Below are 18,786 nucleotides of genomic sequence, written 5' to 3' on the forward strand. Positions count from 1 at the left end.
AGTACAGCTTGTCTCGACTGTAAACAACCAGGATCGCAGTTGCCTGCAACTTGTTGCAACAACATCCACATCCAGGCGATTCGGTCGCATGCAAACAAGTTGGACAAATGATCGCACAAGTGTGGATCGACTACGAATTTCTGCACTCAATTCAAATTCCTTCATCGACATTTTCATTATTTTATTATAATTGACAACTTAATTGTCATAGCAAAATCACACTCATTATACATGGCTGAATGAATGGCATAAAAGCGATGATTATTGTGATAGATATCGCTGATGTTTTCAAAGCTATGGTCAAAACAAATATTTCGAAGGACATCTGTAAGAAGAAGAAGAAGATTTTTCTTGAGAGGCGGGGAAACAAGGGAAAAGAAGTGGGCGGGCCCAGGAGGGAGCTCCGCAGAGGAGGGATCGTGGGTGGCGGGTCGAGTGCGAGGAAGACACTGCAGTGTATATCCGAGTGGTGCATTCCCTTATCTACTCCGGGCACTTTCTCAGGCGGATGTGTACACGGAGTACATCTCGATGACAGTTACATGCGCAGCAGGATGCTGTCGGTGAGAAAGCTGGGGGTGAGAAGCTTCGTGGCATTCCTCACCGTGCTCATATTGCTCTCCACGGCCAGACTTGTGCTGCATATGAGTAACGGATCATCCGTGCTGTTCCTGGACCAGTTATACGGTGCGTCCCCCACGCCACCCCATCCCCTGGTTATGGGATCACTTAAGGATGGCCTCTCTCACTATGTATCATATTAAGAGGTGTTTGAGCTCCTTATTGGCCCCTGACAGCCATTGTGCAGCTCATCTAGGTAGAGCGCTCAATTTTGTGATGTCAAATTTTGCTTTGATTCCAGATCAGCCGGTAGAGGTGGTCTGTGGGCAGGGCATTGGTTGGCATCAAGGGGTATAAGGGTAAGTCACCACTAGTGTTGCAGCTCCACCACCAACAGGGTACGATGCCACCAACAAGGCATAACATTTGTTTCGCAAATCCTTGCATAAAAAATACAGATATATCTAATTATTAAATCTCCATCCAGCTTGCAAAGAAATCCAATGTGTTTACTTTTACCGAAACAGGTGACTGATTTTACAGAATGGTTCATTTTGAGGAACCAAATCAAAATAAAACTGCGATTTGGTGTGGTTCAAGCAGGGTGGTGCTGCATCTTGAAGCATGTCTTTTGACGGTTACTTTAACACTGGATGCCCCATTTTTTATTTGATCTAACTGTGCTTTTCCAAAGGTACCATGAGGATCAATTTGTGAAGATTAAATTTCACAAGTCTCAAACCTCCAGCACATACAGCTAATCATTTGGGATCAAATAGGTTAGAACTTGGATAGAGGAATGCAGAGAAGGATGATGGCCGGGTTGTCTTACTGTCACTAACATGAAATGTGCACAAGGAGAATGCACTTCCAAAACGTGATTCCTTCATTTTTCTCTTTGGTTCCAAAACATAATATAATCCCAAGGGAAGCGTTGTGCTCGTCTATTTATCTTCCTGTTTCTCTTCTCATTTGCACTCCACGATACCTTTTCATTCCGTGACGTGTTCCCTCGCTTCCCATGTGCACTGTGGCTTCTGATTCATAACTTGAAGCTGATGGATTTTTAGACTTTCCAAGTTTTAAATCCTGCACTTGTTCAATTTTCCAAACTTTCGGTCACTGCAAAGAAATAGCCCGTCAAACTGTTTTCCAATGGTGATAGTGGTTGTTTTGAGACTTAGTGAGCGGATCTAACCCAGAGCTTGGTGAGTGGACCTAGTCCAGAGCTTGGTGAGTGGACCTAGTCCAGAGCTTGGTGAGTGGACCTAGTCCAGAGCTTGGTGAGTGGACCTAGTCCAGAGCTTGGTGAGCGTATCTAACCCAGAGCTTGGTGACCGGATCTAACCCAGAGCTCGGTGAGTGGATCTAACCCAGAGCTCGGTGAGTGGACGTAGTCCAGAGCTTGGTGAGCGGACCTAGTCCAGAGCTTGGTGAGTGGATCTAACCCAGAGCTCAGTGACCGGATCTAACCCAGAGCTCGGTGAGTGGATCTAACCCAGAGCTTGGTGAGCAGATCTAACCCAGAGCTCAGTGAGTGTATCTAACCCAGAGCTCAGTAAGCAGACCTAGCCCAGGGCTCGGTGAGCGGACTTAGGCCAGAGCTTGGTGAGTGGATCTGGTCCAGAGCTCGGTGACCGGATCTAACCCAGAGCTCGGTGACCGGATCTAACCCAGAGCTCGGTGACCGGATCTAACCCAGAGCTCGGTGAGTGGATCTAACCCAGAGCTTGGTGAGCAGATCTAACCCAGAGCTCACTGAGAGGATCTAACCCAGAGCTCAGTGAGTGGATCTAACACAGAGCTCAGTAAGCAGACCTAGCCCAGAGCTCGGTGAACGGGCCTAGCCCGGAGCTTGGTGAGCGGGCCTAGCCTAAAGTTCAGTGAGCAGATCTAGCCCAGAGCTCAGTGAGCATACCTAGCCCAGAGCTCAGTGAGAGTATCTAACCCTGAGCTCGGAGAGCTGATCCAACCCAGAATTGGCAAACACCTGCTGGTGGAATTAAAAAAAAAAAAAAAAACCACCTTTAGAGGCCATTTTTCCCCGCAAGCGGGGGTTGGCCTTTTTCGGGAACCGTGGTAGTTGTTGTTTTTCGGTACCCTTTTTGAAGCAATGTTTTACGGCCGGATGCCCTTCCTGACGCCAACCCTTTTTGCCGCCTTTAACGACAAGCAGGGAATTACCAGTGAACTGGTACTCAATTAGCCGACCTCGGAAGGATGACAGGCTGAGTCAACCCCCCTGGCGTTAATTCAGCGATCGACCGGGTTTCGAACCCAGGATCCTAGGATCCTAAGCTGACACCCTAGCCGCTAGCCCAACACCAGGATGGTGGAATGTATAACATTAATCGAGCGTGATCATGAAAGCTCACCTATTTGCTTTGCAAGTTCATTAAATGCTGTAAAAGGGAATCATTCATGAGGGCCTTGCAAGGTTGTAACACTGCTCATTTGTCCTCACCTATTGTGAGTAATGGAGGTGGACAACAATTTGTCGAGGCATCGTTCCCTTAAAGTCAACGCGTTTCCTCAAACTACCGTTTTCCTTTTTAAAATTCTCATCAAACATTGGCAGGACAGCTAAAAGTACTCATCTTTGACTCTATAGGTTGGGTTATGCAGGCTATAAACTGTCATCCAGGCATTTTGCAGGCTGCTGGTAGTTACAATACAGAGTATGACATCCTACCAAGATAACATTAATCCGATCTCAGCTGCTACACCTGCTTCTGGAAATTGAAAACACACGACCAATGTGAGCCGGTACATTCACCAAATTCAAAATTCTTACCATTACTTTTGTCGGTTAACGATGGCCATACACTCAGCATATCTCCCCCTCCAAAATGCTTTGGCAGCTCCCAAACTCTGCAACAAAGAACGCATGAAGCGCGCACACGTACATGCATACCAGAAAAGTCTTCCGAGTTTAATAAGAACCCATAAAAGTTGTTGTCTTTAGGGTATCATCCACCTATATGCCTCGACATGTCCACACTCCACAGCAACGTTCCTTCCCATGAAAAAAAGTCATAATGCAATCCTAAAAAAAGTTACACGACTTCTTTCGAAACAAGGTCCAAACCACAAAATATGAAGACTTAGAGGATGAAGTTTCATTTCTTCAGCGCATCAAGTATTAAGTGAACTCCCAGAACGAAGCTGCGTTCTGTTAAGAAAGTTCTCAAGCCGAATTTGACAGGAACATTCAGCATGAGGGAACTTCGGTGTATGTAGCTTGCCTCATGCCATTTGATCCACATTTAGCAGAATCTAGCAATAAATCGAGTGTTCTCAAAGCCATGGAAAATCATAACCAAACCCGTCTGCGCATCCAACTCGACGGGCTTTGTGATTCAAAAAAAGACAATCGCTTCACTTCACTTGCTGTTTAAGAGTAAGTTTTCTTAGACAACGTCTCAATTTGATCACCCTCTCTCTCCCCCACCAACCAGATACATACTTGGAAATATACATGAGCTTGGCCTTAATATGGCTACATTCCCATATCAGATATAAATAAATGCGTGAAGTGTGCTTTCCTGCTCGGAAAAATGCAAAATGGCGTCGACTCACCAAACATTTCTTACGATTGTGCATTCTTGAGTTTAATGACTTCAAAGCGAATGTAGACGGACACTATTGGTGTGCACAGTCATGTATGCGTGTGTGCACTGTAATCTGCCTGACACGAACGATGTATTTGCACATTGTCACATTCATGGATGTCACATTTGCACATTGCCACATTTATGTATGCCACATTTGCACATTGTCACATTCATGGATGTCACATTTGCACATTGCCACATTGATGTATGTCACATTTGCACATTGTCACATTCATGTATGTCACATTTGCACATTGTCACATTGATGTATGTCACATTTGCACATTGTCACATTGATGTATGTCACATTTGCACATTGTCACATTCATGTATGTCACATTTGCACATTGTCACATTGATGTATGTCACATTTGCACATTGTCACATTGATGTATGTCACATTTGCACATTGCCACATTCATGTGTGCCACATTTGCACATTGTCACATTCATGTATGTTACATTTGCACATTGTCACATTGATGTGTCACATTTGCACATTGTCACATTGATGTATGTCACATTTGCACATTGTCACATTCATGTATGTCACATTTGCACATTGTCACATTCATGTATGTCACATTTGCACATTGTCACATTCATGTATGTCACATTTGCACATTGTCACATTCATGTATGTCACATTTGCACATTGTCACATTCATGTATGTCACATTTGCACATTGTCACATTCATGTATGTCACATTTGCACATTGTCACATTCATGTATGTCACATTTGCACATTGTCACATTCATGTATGTCACATTTGCACATTGTCACATTCATGTGTGTCACATTTGCACATTGTCACATTCATGTGTGCCACATTTGCACATTGTCACATTCATGTGTGTCACATTTGCACATCGTCACATTCATGTGTGCCACATTTGCACATCGTCACATTCATGTATGTCACATTTGCACATTGTCACATTCATGTATGTCACATTTGCACATTGCCACATTTATGTATGCCACATTTCCACATTGTCACATTCATGGATGTCACATTTGCACATTGCCACATTTATGTATGCCACATTTGCACATTGCCACATTCATGTGTGCCACATTTGCACATTGTCACATTCATGTATGTCACATTTGCACATTGTCACATTCATGTATGTCACATTTGCACATTGTCACATTCATGTATGTCACATTTGCACATTGTCACATTCATGTATGTCACATTTGCACATTGTCACATTCATGTGTGTCACATTTGCACATTGTCACATTCATGTGTGCCACATTTGCACATTGTCACATTCATGTGTGTCACATTTGCACATTGTCACATTCATGTGTGCCACATTTGCACATCGTCACATTCATGTATGTCACATTTGCACATTGTCACATTCATGTATGTCACATTTGCACATTGTCACATTCATGTATGTCACATTTGCACATTGTCACATTCATGTATGCCACATTTGCACATTGTCACATTCATGTATGTCACATTTGCACATTGTCACAATCATGTATGCAACATTTGCACATTGTCACATTCATGTGTGCCACATTTGCACATTGTCACATTCATTTATGCCACATTTGCACATTGTCACATTCATGTATCATTCTTTATTGTCAGACTTATGGTTATGCCTTTGTGAAAGGTAACCCCTTTATACACGTGGGTTTGCTCGAAGAACATCCAGATGGCACCGAGGCAAAATAATAATAAAATCGGCCCCTCATTGATCCCCACTTGCACGATTCATATTTCCGACATGGACTCAAATCTTTGAGACAGAGTCGACAAAATCTCTAACAAAGTTAGATATGAAAACAGTTGATGAAAGCACAAAAAAAACAATTCGAGAGTTCATAGAACACCTTATCCTTGAGACAAGGGACTTGGGAAGGATCTTTTAAGGTTTGCTCTGCATTTATGAACACAATCTATATTTCCTACGAGCCGCCATTTTGTCTAAATCTCAATATTCCCAAACGCTGAGAGCGGCAAATTTGATTGGTCGAGATGGCGCGATACTGCATTTTGTCTGAGTACTGCTAAATGTAAGGTTTTTGTAAGTGCGAAGAAGGTGATTTGTGTTCTCCAGTGTTCACGTATATACTGTAATACAGATGAAATAAAACAAAAGTTTTAAAGGGTGGTTGAAAGAAACAAAATTTTTTTGTGGAATTTTACTGTCGTTGATGCAGCATCTTTTACACCACCTCATTTAACACGTTATATTAGTTATTTGTGCCTGTTGTTTGTGTCCTTTATGAAGTCATTAAAGCCAGTGTTTCCTGTTTGGAATAATTTTTAATTCTTTTGACAGCCAATCAGGCAGAGTAAATTACCTTACTCGATAGTCCACGCCTGCACGCTCGGGATGAGATTTCATACAATTTGCCAAATTAAGAGTGGAAGTACTCCGAAACGGCAGGTTCGTGTTCCGATTCATGTGTTCTGCAGAGTTCAAAATCTAAAATCATGTTGAAATTGTAGGGAAAATTAAGCAGTACCTCGATCATAGACCTAGGTCTGTAGGATCATAGACCGAGGTCTGTAGGCAGAGTGAACCGAAAATCTCCGAAAATGAAAATTTGATTCTAATGAGTAAAGCAAAGTTCAACACAGATTGCGAAGATGTAAATTCACAAGGAGAGGCTTAAAAAGAGATAGAATGTAGAATTAAGGGGCTTAACCCCTCCGCCCTCTCCACTTTGTCTCGAAACCAAAGTTTCGAAAATGGTGCATGCTGCTTATTTGCTTGACGCTCAGCATTTAAAAGAATAGAGCGCAGACAAACAATGCTGGAGGGCAATGGCAAACCACCCAGTATGACAATGCCAAGAAACCCCTTCAGCAGCACAGACGCTTTGTAAATAGAGCATGGTGCAGGTAAACAGTGTGGGTATTATAATTAAATAAGGTGAAGACATTGGGTGGGACGTCGAAGGAAGTTGTAAAGCAGGTCTTGGCTAATCTATTATGCTGAAGCGGGTGACTATTTTACTACTCCCTTTGAGGGAAAGAGAAGAGGCAGATAATCGAGGCGCAGGCTGACAAATTGACGTCAACGATGAACACAAAATTGACCAGCGGCACAAAAGATCTTGTTTGCACTTGCTCAGTGCCCTTTATGTTTCAGTTGTATTCGTTTGAAACATTAACTATCGATGTCTCTGTGCATCTGTTCATTGTTGGTCGTTGTCAATGTTTTAAGCCTCGCTCATAAATGTTATGTTTTATATTTGAATGTCCATCTGCATTTATATAAAACTGCACGATTGTAAATAAAGAACTTTCGCATCGTTTTGGGAGAAGTGAGGACCAGGTAGAGATGGCCACTTGGTTTGACCCCAAAATTGTCTGTTGTTGAAATATTTTGGTTACCGGGTCATGGTGTGCACCGACTGATAGTTCGGTCTCGGCATTGGGGAAACCTCCTGGGAAAACACGACATGGACATTCAACAGAAAGGGTTCTCCAACAACAACAACAACAACAACAGGCATTTTAAGGCCATTTTCCCTGCTAGACCGGGGTTAGCCTTGCGGTCCCCATGACCATCTTCTCCATTTTGCCCTATTTTCTGCATCTCTCCTTGTTAACCCCCTTGCCCGCATTTCTTCTTCGACCATCTTTAGCCAAGTCTTTCTCGGTCTTCCCCGTCCTCTACTTCCTTCTAGATTCATTTCCATCACTCTTCTCAACCAGTCACTTTCATCCTTCCTCAACACATGACCAAACCATCTCGACCTGTTCCTCTTCACAGCATCAATCACAGGCTCTATTCCCATCATCTTTCGCAATTCATCATTTGTCTTCCTCTCTCTCAACGATACTCCGCACATCCACCGAACCATTCTCCGAAAATGAAAATTTGATTCCAATGAGTAAAGCAAATTTCAACACAGATTGCGAAGATGTAAATTCACAAGGAGAGCCTTAAAAAGAGATAGAATGTAGAATTAAGGGGCAGAATAAATAAATATTTGGAAATCTTTGGTGACCTTTCGAGATTGAAGAGTGGCCGGACCTTTGGAGAGAAGAGCATAAGCAAGATGAACTAACATCAAGTATAACAAGAACAAAAAGGGGTTCCAGTTGCATTCGGTTGCACGAAAAAAAACAATCTTTGCAGCATGTGTAAATGGCCTCTTTCGTTGTTTCTTTTTATATACAATTGGTTCGAGGATCATAGGTGAGTTAAAGGACAAAAGGGCAGCAGATTTACAAACAACCAAAGGGTATGAAGGGGTGGACATACGAAAGGAGGAATAATACAAAAACAAATAAAAATGGCCTGGGGAAGAGGAAAACAACCTTGTCGACGTTGGGACAAGGTATCATGGATGAGCACTTGAAGTTAGCACAATGGGCAGCCACAATGGACAAAGGTAGCAACGCAATGGACAATGGTCAGCTGAACAATGGACAAAGGTTAGCAAAGGTTGTCACAATGGACAAAGGTTAGCAACACAAGCGTGTGTACAATATATCATGGATTTGCATTGGTGAGCACATGAGGTTGGCACAATGGGTATTGGTGAGCACAATGGGCAGCCCATTCGGAAGACTGCAGTGAGAAGGATGAAACATGAGAAGCAACAGCATCATGGAAACGATTCCAGAATCGGGAGAATAAGAGGACAAATGAATGCAGGTGAGCAACCAGGATGGATTTTGGGAGGATGACAATGTGCGGGTTTCTTGAGGAATGCATGTGACATTGGATGACTTGGGGACAGCAGAATTAGGAATGGGCAGGATAATCAAGGGAGATGTAAGTTTGTATAAAATGGAGACGAACAACCTGCCGCTGTTGGGAGAGTGACAGTCCTTGAGAATCCACATCCTGCTTTGAGATAACAATGGTACAGAAGGCCATTTTTGATTGCCTCAAAAGGAGCAAGGTGGGAATCAGGTGCACCAGCCCAAAGTCGGGAGCAATACTCCAAGTATACATTGTCATGACGTCATTGTGGCTCAGAAATGTCTCTATGAAAACTAGCCAGACGGTGACGAAGATTTCATGCTCGCTTGGTGATATAAAACCAAAAATAAACCAAGAAAGGACATAAACCATGTCAGATTGTGTGATTACCTTTAGTACAATGGCGTTTTTAGGCAGTAGGTTATATACAGCAACCGCTCAGGGTGGTACTACCGTCCTGACTTAGGATCGTTAAAGTGGTGCCCGGAACCATCTTACACTCTCCGTGTCAGGATTGCTGGTCTTACTTTATGTCTCACTCAAACTATCCCCACTCAAACTATCCCTAGCTTCAATCTCTTTCTCGCAAACAAACATCATACACTTTTTGTACACCGCTCCTTTCCTATGCCATCTCCAGGCACTGCATGACGTCATTGCCGGGCACCGAAGACAGCCCGGCAATGACGCACGCTGAAAGGGAGTACTCAGTTTTCACTCCAGTTGTTTGTTTGTTTTCTTGTTTGTATGTTTGTCCGGGCGATATCTCAGCCATCCTGTGAGCTAGGAAGCTGACATTTCGGCACAATAGTGAGCAAGTGCTTTGGCAAAAAACTGTATTTTTTTGTTTTTTGATGAATCAATTAATTAATTAGTTATTTAATTATTATCGATTAATTAAGTACTTATATATTGTACACCGCACCTTTCCTATGCCATCCCAAGGTGCCGCATGACGTCATTGCCGGGCATCGAAGGGGGCTCGGCAATGACGCATGCTCAAAGGGAGTACTCAGTTTTCACTCCGGTTGTTTGTTTGTTTGTCCAGGCAATATATCAGCGATCCTTTGAGCTAGGAAGCTGAAATGTCGGCAAAATAGTGAGCAAGTACTTTGTCAAAAACTATATTTTTTGTTTTTTGATTAATCAATTCATTGATGAGTTACTTAATTATTATCGATTAATGAAGTACTTATTTATTTCCTTTCTCTTATGGGCAGCATTATCCTAGGCACCTTTTCAGCTGGGAAGCTGATACTTGGACATGACAGTGACCAAGTGATTTAGCTGTGAAGGCTATTTTTAGATTTATTGATTAATCAACTAATCGATTAATTATTGAATTATTCGATTAATGATTTAGATACTTAATGTTTTTTAAAGTTGCAGATTCGGATGAAACGGTGGTTGATTACGTATTCTATAAGCCAATTGATTAATTATTTAATTAGTTTATGATTACTATTTGTTTATTTTCATTATTAATCATTTATTTGTTTTCTTTCTCATTTGGACAATATCTCAGGCACCTTTTCAGCTCGGAAGCTGATATTTGGACACGACAATGACCAAGTGATTTGGCTGTAAAGGATATTTTTCGATTTATTGATTAATCAATTAATCGATTAATTATTTAATTATTCCATTAATGGCTTCATTAATTAATTTTTTTTAAGTTACAGATTCGGATTAAATGGTGCTGGTTTAGGTATTCTATTAGCCAATTGATTAATTATTTAATTATTTTATGATTATTATTTAATTATTTTCATTATTAATCATTTATTTATTTTCTTTCTCATTTGGACAATATCTCAGGCACCTTTTGAGCTATTAAGCTGATATTTGGACATGACAGTGACCAAGTGATGTGGCTATAAAGGATATTTTTGATTTATTGATTAATCAATTAATCGATTAATTGTTTGATTAATCAATTAATTATTTCATTTTTTTATTAATGCCTTATTTAATTAATTTTCAAAAAGTTACAGCTTTGGATGAAGCACTGCTGGTTGAGTTATGCTATTAGCCAATTGATTAAGAAAATATTTTATGATCATCGTTTATTGATTTTAATTATGCAAATAAACCAATTAATTATTGTACACCTCTCCCATCCAATACAGTCTCTATGAGCTGCACGGCGGTATTGCCGGGCGCTGAAGGAGCCCCGGCAATGCCGCGCTGGAGGATATTTATTTATTTGGCATGGGGGCGGTGTACTTTGAATGTATCTGTACTTGTTGTACACCACTCCTTTCCTATGCCATCTCCAGGTGCTGCATAACGTCATTTCTGGGCACCGAAGGGGGCTTGGCAATGACGCACGCTGAAAGGGAGTACTCAGTTTTCACTCTGGTTGTTTGTTTGTTTGTTTGCTTTCTTGTTGTACACCACTCCTTTCCTATGCCATCTCCAGGCGCTGCGTAACGTCATTGCCGGGCACTGGTATTTTTTTGTTTTTTGATTAATCAATTAATTGATTAGTTATTTAATTATTATCGATTATTAAGTACTTATTTATTTCCTTTCTCCTCTGGGCAATATCTCAGGCACCTTTTGAGCTAGGAAGCTGATATTTGGACATGACGATAACCAAGTGATTTGGCTGTAAAGGATATTTTTCGATTTATTGATTAATCAATTAATCGATTAATTATTTAATTATTCCATTAATGGCTTGATTAATTAATTTTTTTTTTTTTAAGTTGCAGATTCGGATGAAACGGTGGTGGTTTAGATATTGTTGCGGTTTTGAGAACCCACACTTGTAAATATGACATTATTTAAAGGGTTAAAGGTTGCACCCCATAGGTAGGCCACAAGCAACACGTAGGTCACCATAGGACTTCAGTTATTTCATTAGTATGTGTATAGATAAGGCCGTGTTTCCAATAGTTGAATCTGCGTTGTGTCAATCAAATAAGGAGTAGGTCCCAATCCATTCATTTTGGCAGCCTCCCTCTCCAAGCGACGCCATTAGGCGTGCCCTCCTGTCTGTGCCCCACGGCCCTCCCAATTGTTACGCGCCTTGCCAGCAGCGTTCGCAACCTCGCTGGGCTTCCACCCAACGCCGCCATAAGCCACGAGGTGAGGCCCAGAAAAAGGGGGTGGAACGCCAGGAAGAAGGTGTGGCCATGTCAACCCACCATCAGGGTGTGGCCGGTAAGCAAGCACCAGCCAACCAGGGCTGAGGTAAGATCGCCTGACAGGCGTGGCTTTTGGGCTCGCGGAGCGATCGCTGCTTGACTTATAAAAGCGCGAACACAAAGCCCTTTCACAGGACTTACTCGCTGGTGCTGATTAAAGAAGGACTTGGAGGATTTATATGGCAGCGCTTGTTAAAGAGGACTTGTTGGAGGCGCGCTTGTTAAGGAGGACTTACTCGCTGGCGCTGATTAAAGAAGGACTCTGAGGACTACTTTGATTTGAAGGACTTACTAGAAGAGCGTGCTTGTGAAAGGACTCTGGTTGGAACCTTGTGCTAAAGCAGGACATTGGAGAGAGAGGGCGTTTGGCACGAGCGTGCACTTATTACATACGCCGCTAGGACACCAGCCATCCCCCCGTTATATAATTGTCCGTTCGCGTTCCACTACACGCGAAGCTGCCTGCCGGGTTTCGTCCATTGGACCGGAGCCTGGACCGGAGCTGGGCTGGAGCCTGGACGCGCTGGTGACCATCAACCATCTACAATCCCCGTGTGAGTGTGTATGTGAGACGGGCCCGTTTGTCCTGGGGTATTAAGAATAAGACTGTTTAAGGCTGCCCTGTGTGCTTCTTCTTCCTCTTTCTATCCTGTACATTTCTTTCGTTTCCTCTTCTTCTTTCTTTGTACATAACTAATAAACCCATTTGTTCTTCCTATTTTCTGGGTTTCCTCTCCATCCGATCGCATCAGTCTTTTCTCCATTGGGTAAACGTGGCACGATCGGAACCGCCATAATCGGGTCTACTCATTGTTAATGGCCCAAATCGCGGCTCGCTTCGCTCGGCGTGTCCACTAACGCCGCGGTTCAGGCGGGAGTTATTTCCTTGCTTCACGGTCAGTGTTAGTAATTAGGTATTAGGACTAAGTTGACCAATAACCCTACCTAATACCGACCGGAAGAAACGTATAACTTCCAGGACTCGCGTCGGCCAGATAGAAGGACAAGGGGATTAACCCCCCCCTTGATAAGGGGAGAGCCGACGTCCGAGAACCGCAACAATATTATATTAGCCAATTGATTAATTATTTAATTATTTTATGATTATTATTTACTTATTTTCATTATTAATCATTTATTTATTTTCTTTCTCATCTGGGCAATATCTCAGGCACCTTTTGAGCTAGGAAGCTGATATTTGGACACGACAGTGACGAAGTGATGGGGCTGTAAAGGATATTTTTTATTTATTGATTAATCAATTAATTGATTCATTATTTGATTAATCAATTAATTATTTAATTTTTTCAATTACTTATTTAATTATTTTAAAAAAGTTACAGCTTCGGACAAAGCACTGGTGGTTTCGGTATGCTATTAGCCAATTGATTAAGAAAATATTTTATGACAATTATTTATTAATTTTAATTATGCAATTAATCAATCAATTATTGTACACCTCTCCCTCCCAATGCTGTCTCCATGAGCTGCACGGTGGTATAGCCGGGCACTGAAGGCACCCCGGCAATGCCACGCTGGAGGATATTAATTTATTTGGCATGGGGCAGTGTACTTTGAATGTATCTGTACTTGTCTTCTCTTTTATTTAAGGCTTGGCCTCGATGAGGGCTATAAGGTCCATGTCTGGAGCCCCCAACATAAATAAAAAAAAACAAGATCAAGGGATTTTAGGTTTTCCCTCTCCCTACTCCCTCACAACCCCTCTAGCTCCATCCCCTCCACCCCCCAAAGCATATTTCCATAACAAGGCAGTCGGAGTTTTGCAATCGCTTCTGTGTGTCTAGGCCATAACGTTTTACCATTTGAGCTTTTGCCATCAAGTCTTCAGCAAACCTTTATTATGAGAATATAGAGAACACAAATTAATAAAATGTACAATATTCTTTAACTGTCCTTTTCGTCCAGTTTAGTTTGAGCAGCATAATGCGGAGGTGCACTGGTTTTGCATTTTGAGTTGCTTTGTAGTTATTTTTAAAATGCTTCCAATGAGACTGCCAAGGTTTCACGAGTTGTTTATGAGTATCTACATCTTGAGGATCTTTGATGAATGACAAAGCTTTGGCTGCCGGAAAATGAAAACCAGGCTGCCTCTAAGGACTGTGATTCATACTGTAAAGCTGTGCTCCACGGTACTGTGCACTTTGCTCAGAAATGGGAAAGAACTGAAAAAAATTGTGGTGAAAATATTTTTGTCTTCAGAAGGCACTTTGAAGACTTCTTCTTTTGTGATTTTTCATCCTGGGAGTTTTGTGGAATAGACGTTCGGAGAATGCCTGGGGCTGCTCAAGTTTCAGAATGTAATGCTGTAACGCCTGTAGGAGAGGTAGTGAGGTATGGAAATGGCCTATCAGCATCATCAAATGCAAAAAAACCCTCCATCATAAGATAAGGACCAATAATTTCCATAACAACGCGCTGTGCTCTGGTCAAAGGAACAATGGTGACGAATATGCGCTGACCGAACAATGGTGACGAATCGGGTGATTATGGCTGGATGTTATGTATTCGCCCCTGTTTGTTTGTTTGTCTGTGAGCAGGATACCTCAAAAGGTTGTTGACGGATTTGGACGAAATTTGGTAGACAGGTTAGGTGTGTGACAAGGACGAATTGATTAAATTTTGGTGAAGATCCGGATCCGGAAACAAGGACTGTTAAGGTGATTCTTCACAATTGAAAGATAGGGCCAAAGACGATGCATAGCACGATATCTCAAAAAGTTGTGGACGGGTTTGGATGAAACTTGGTGGATGAGTTGGATGTGTGACAAGAACAAGCCGATTAGATTTTGGTTCAAGTCCAGATCCGGCCTATCAGTGGGATACAAAACGTAAACTGCGCAGCCTGGGGGAGGTATATGCGGTGACCGAGTACCTAATCTTACTACAACCACTGTTATCAACCCATGTCCTCAATAAGAGAGGGCACTGGCCAATTTGTTTGTAATGTGGATGTGATGGTCCCATGGTGTCTTTCACAAAGACTAGGCCTGTTGACTGGTTATTGTCGCTCAAGAGCGTTGCTGCTGTCGAAGAGACACAAACGTAAAGAATACACAGGTTGTTTTGCCGTTGCTCTTCATAGCGGTAGTAAAGGTAACAATTGTGAATCTCGACAGTGAACCAGCACACAATAGGATGCTAAATGAAGTCTTTTTGAAAGGTACCATAGGATATTTATCATCCACCAGCAGGTACTCACAGACGAGGATCATTTTGATTTATTGATTAATCAATTAATCGATTAATTATTTATTGATTGAGAAATTAATAATTTAATTTTTTCGATTATTGACTTATTTAATTAATTATCAAAAAGTTACAGCTTCGGATGAAGCACCTGTAGTTTAGGTATGCTATTAGCCAATTGATTGAGAAAATATTTTATGATGATTATGTATTGATTTTAATTTTGCAATTAATCAATCAATTATTGTACTCCTCTCCCACCCAATACAGTCTCCTTGAGGTCATTTAACGATGTTGCAAAGCACCAGACGTCTTGGCACAACGCCCCACCTGGTGTTGGGCTAGCGGCTAGGGTGCCGGCTTAGGATCCTAGGATCCTGGGTTCGAATCCCGGTCGATCGCTGAATTATCGCCAGGGGGGTTGACTCAGCCTGTCATCCTTCCGAGGTCGGCTAATTTGAGTACCAGTTCACTGGTAATTCCCTGCTTGTCGTAAAAGGCGACAAAAAGGGTTGGCGGCAGGAAGGGCATCCGGTCGTAAAACATTGCTTCAAAAAGGGGACCGAAAAACAACAACAACCACGGTCCCCGAAAAAGGCCAACCCCCGCTTGCGGGGAAAAATGGCCTCTAAAGGTGTTTTTTTTCTTCTTTTTTCTCCCACCCAATACAGTCTCCATGAGGTCATTTAACGATGTTGCAAAGCACCAGACGTCTTGGCACAACGCCCCACCTGCAAAACACCAGAGTAGAAGTTTATACTCGGGTCACTTTTACAATGCTCACACTGAATCAATCCCAGACAAGATAGCTAAAAAATGAGTACTCTACCTCTATCCCAGCAGAACCTTTAAGCTGGTACCACAGTTTCCAGCTACACTAGCCGTACCTTCCTATCGCTTCGCTGAAGGGTTTAATCACAAGACAGCATGTTTCACTTAAAAAGCATATTGTATGTCTGTCTGTTAGTCTCAATGAGGATGTAAAATGAAGTGAAACATACAAAAAAGGATATTTTATAACACGTAGTTGTTGTTGCTGCTGTTGTCTAGGCTATGTTGTTGTTGCATAGCTTTAGACAGTTCTCTCAAACAAGCCCATGGCACGGAGACAGCTGATCGATCTCGCAGGAGCGACCCAGAGATCCCCCACATCCAGAATGGTACCCAGCTAACACAACACCGTTGGGCCAACGTTGGAGCAACGTCGAAAACTATAGCCGAGCCAACATCGCCCCGACGAAGTTAAGTCCCAGGCGACTATATGGGGGCCGACCTTTGAAGGGAGGGTGTCACAACGTTGGCCCAAAGGTATTGTGTTAGCTGGGAAATACCCCCGCCTTCACAAAGTCAGTGCCACGACAAAGTTAGACACAGAGAGAGAGAGACGAGAGGGAAATGGCCGGTCCATGGGAACCAATCGGCACTCTGCCAGTGACCACGCTGCCCTGACAAATCTGGGCAGCAGGGAAGAATGGGGAAGATTTGGCCCCCCACTTGTGTTGGGGGGGGGGGGGGGGGTACACCCACTGCAAAGAGGCATCCCCGATAGTTGTCGTAGCTATGGTTGTTGTTTGTGTACTATAACGTATTTTTCTGTTGCTTCGAGAAGTATGACTATATATTATTTTGTGTGCTCCCTCGGTCTTCGTCAGATTTATTCTGAAGGGTTCCTGCTGTCGTACCGTTGGAACCGCGACATTAAAGCTCTAATTATTGCTTCTTCCTCTTCTCTCCTTGAAAGACGTGCTTTTAAAACAGGCATACACATGATTAAACGGACACAAATTTTTGCTCCAACTAAATAGATTATTCACTTTCCAACCAAGTAAATCAGAAGATGTACAGAATGAGCATAGAGTTGGACAAAGTTTAGGCATCCGCATGAGGTTCAACGGACGATGAGTTTTGGTTGCCTTATTTTGTGTTCCTCCCAGATCACAGCGCAAGAAGCTCGGATCTTGTGTTCAGGCCTATACTATGTTTACCCAACTGCTCTTGTACCTTGTAATTCATGTCAAAGTACACATATGTCTTCTGATGTACTTACAAATATCATCCAAAATTATTGGACATTGTAGAGTGGAGAAAGATCCATTTGAAATTGCCTACTTTCTTTTTGATTACTCAGGGAAAATACCCACTGAAGGTATAACTCAATTTGAGCAATGACCTACCCGACAGCCCTTTGATAAACTGCCAACTAGTCGTGAGTGTCAACGTATTGAAAACCATGAAAGACCTCCATGGGGTCAGCATTCCTGAACTGCAATGGCTCAGACAGGGAGATTGGGCTGTTTTGCAGATTGGTGCATTAACACAGCTTGAAAAAAAATAAGGAGGGAGGGACAGGCAAGAGGTGAGGAGGTGAAAGAGGGCGATGAGGAAGCAGAAGAGGTTAGAATTCAATGTAGGCTTTAGTGTAAATTGCACACAACTGTGACAAACATGCAGCATCATCCTTGAATTGGTAAACAGAGAGGGAGCGGAAGGTCTGAGGGTTAGGCAAGGACTTGGGTAGGTATGGAGAAGCGAATGGAATGTGCGGAATGGCACAAAGGGGGTGGGTAGAGAAACTTGCGGAGGAAGCTGTCGGGGTGCTTGAGAGAAAACCGATCAGGCCAGATTCCACAAATGTACAAATTGCTTTTGCTTTATTTTATAGGGCCTAGGTTGTACACGGGTACGTGCAAATCAGCCAGCATACAAGTTTACAGCGTGAAGTCGGCCATCTTCCGGGACCGAATGACCAGCTGCCCTTCCCAAAAGAAGTATATGTATTCAAACACTTATTTCAATCACCTGATCTTGGATGGTCTCACCTGTCCATAAGCCATTCATGCCAACGCCGTATCAACATTCCGTCTTTTCGAAAAATACTGTGGGATCTTCAACATCCACAACCCAAATGCAGACAGGACAGCCACAGCTTCATGGATCAGGACATTGTGCTCCAAGCTTCAGTTTCAGGATATTGTGCTCCAAGCTTCAGTTTCAGGACATTGTGCTCCAAGCTTCAGCTTCAGGACATTTTGCTTCAAGCTTCAGCTTCAGGACATTGTGCTCCAACCTTCAGCTTCAGGACATTGTGCTCCAAGCTTCAGCTTCAGGACATTGTGCTCCAAGCTTCAGCTTCAGGACATTGTGCTCCAAGCTTCAGCTTCAGGACATTGTGCTCCAAGCTTCAGTTTCAGGACATTGTGCTCCAAACTTCAGCTTCAGGACATTGGCTCCAAGCTTCAGCTTCAGGACATTGTGCTCCAAGCTTCAGCTTCAGGACATTGTGATTCAAAATTCAGCTTCAGCTTCAGGACATTGTGATTCAAAATTCAGCTACAGCTTCAGGACATTTTGATTCAAAATTCAGCTTCAGCTTCAGGACATTGTGCTCCAAGCTTCAGCTTCAGGACATTGTGATTCAAAATTCAGCTTCAGCTTCAGGACATTGTGCTCCAAGTTTCAGGTTCAGGACATTGTGCTCCAAGCTTCAGCTTGAGGACATTGTGATTCAAAATTCAGCTTCAGCTTCAGGACATTGTGTCCCCACAGGCACTG

General features: G+C 42.6%; 1 protein-coding gene across 1 annotated transcript in view; it reads left to right on the forward strand.

Annotated features, from left to right (window-relative positions):
• The first annotated feature begins 257 nt into the window (after positions 1-257).
• UST (uronyl 2-sulfotransferase) overlaps positions 258-18,786 on the forward strand; it is a 91,149-nt gene continuing 72,620 nt past the window's right edge. Inside the window, exon 1 of the mRNA XM_068136263.2 lies at positions 258-687. Within this exon, the coding sequence (XP_067992364.2) occupies positions 258-687 (430 nt within the window). The remainder of the gene's footprint in view (positions 688-18,786) is intronic.

The sequence above is a fragment of the Myxine glutinosa genome, chromosome 14, assembly GCF_964187855.1.
Source record: "Myxine glutinosa chromosome 14, kmMyxGlut1.1, whole genome shotgun sequence".
Taxonomy (NCBI): Eukaryota; Metazoa; Chordata; class Myxini; order Myxiniformes; family Myxinidae; genus Myxine; species Myxine glutinosa.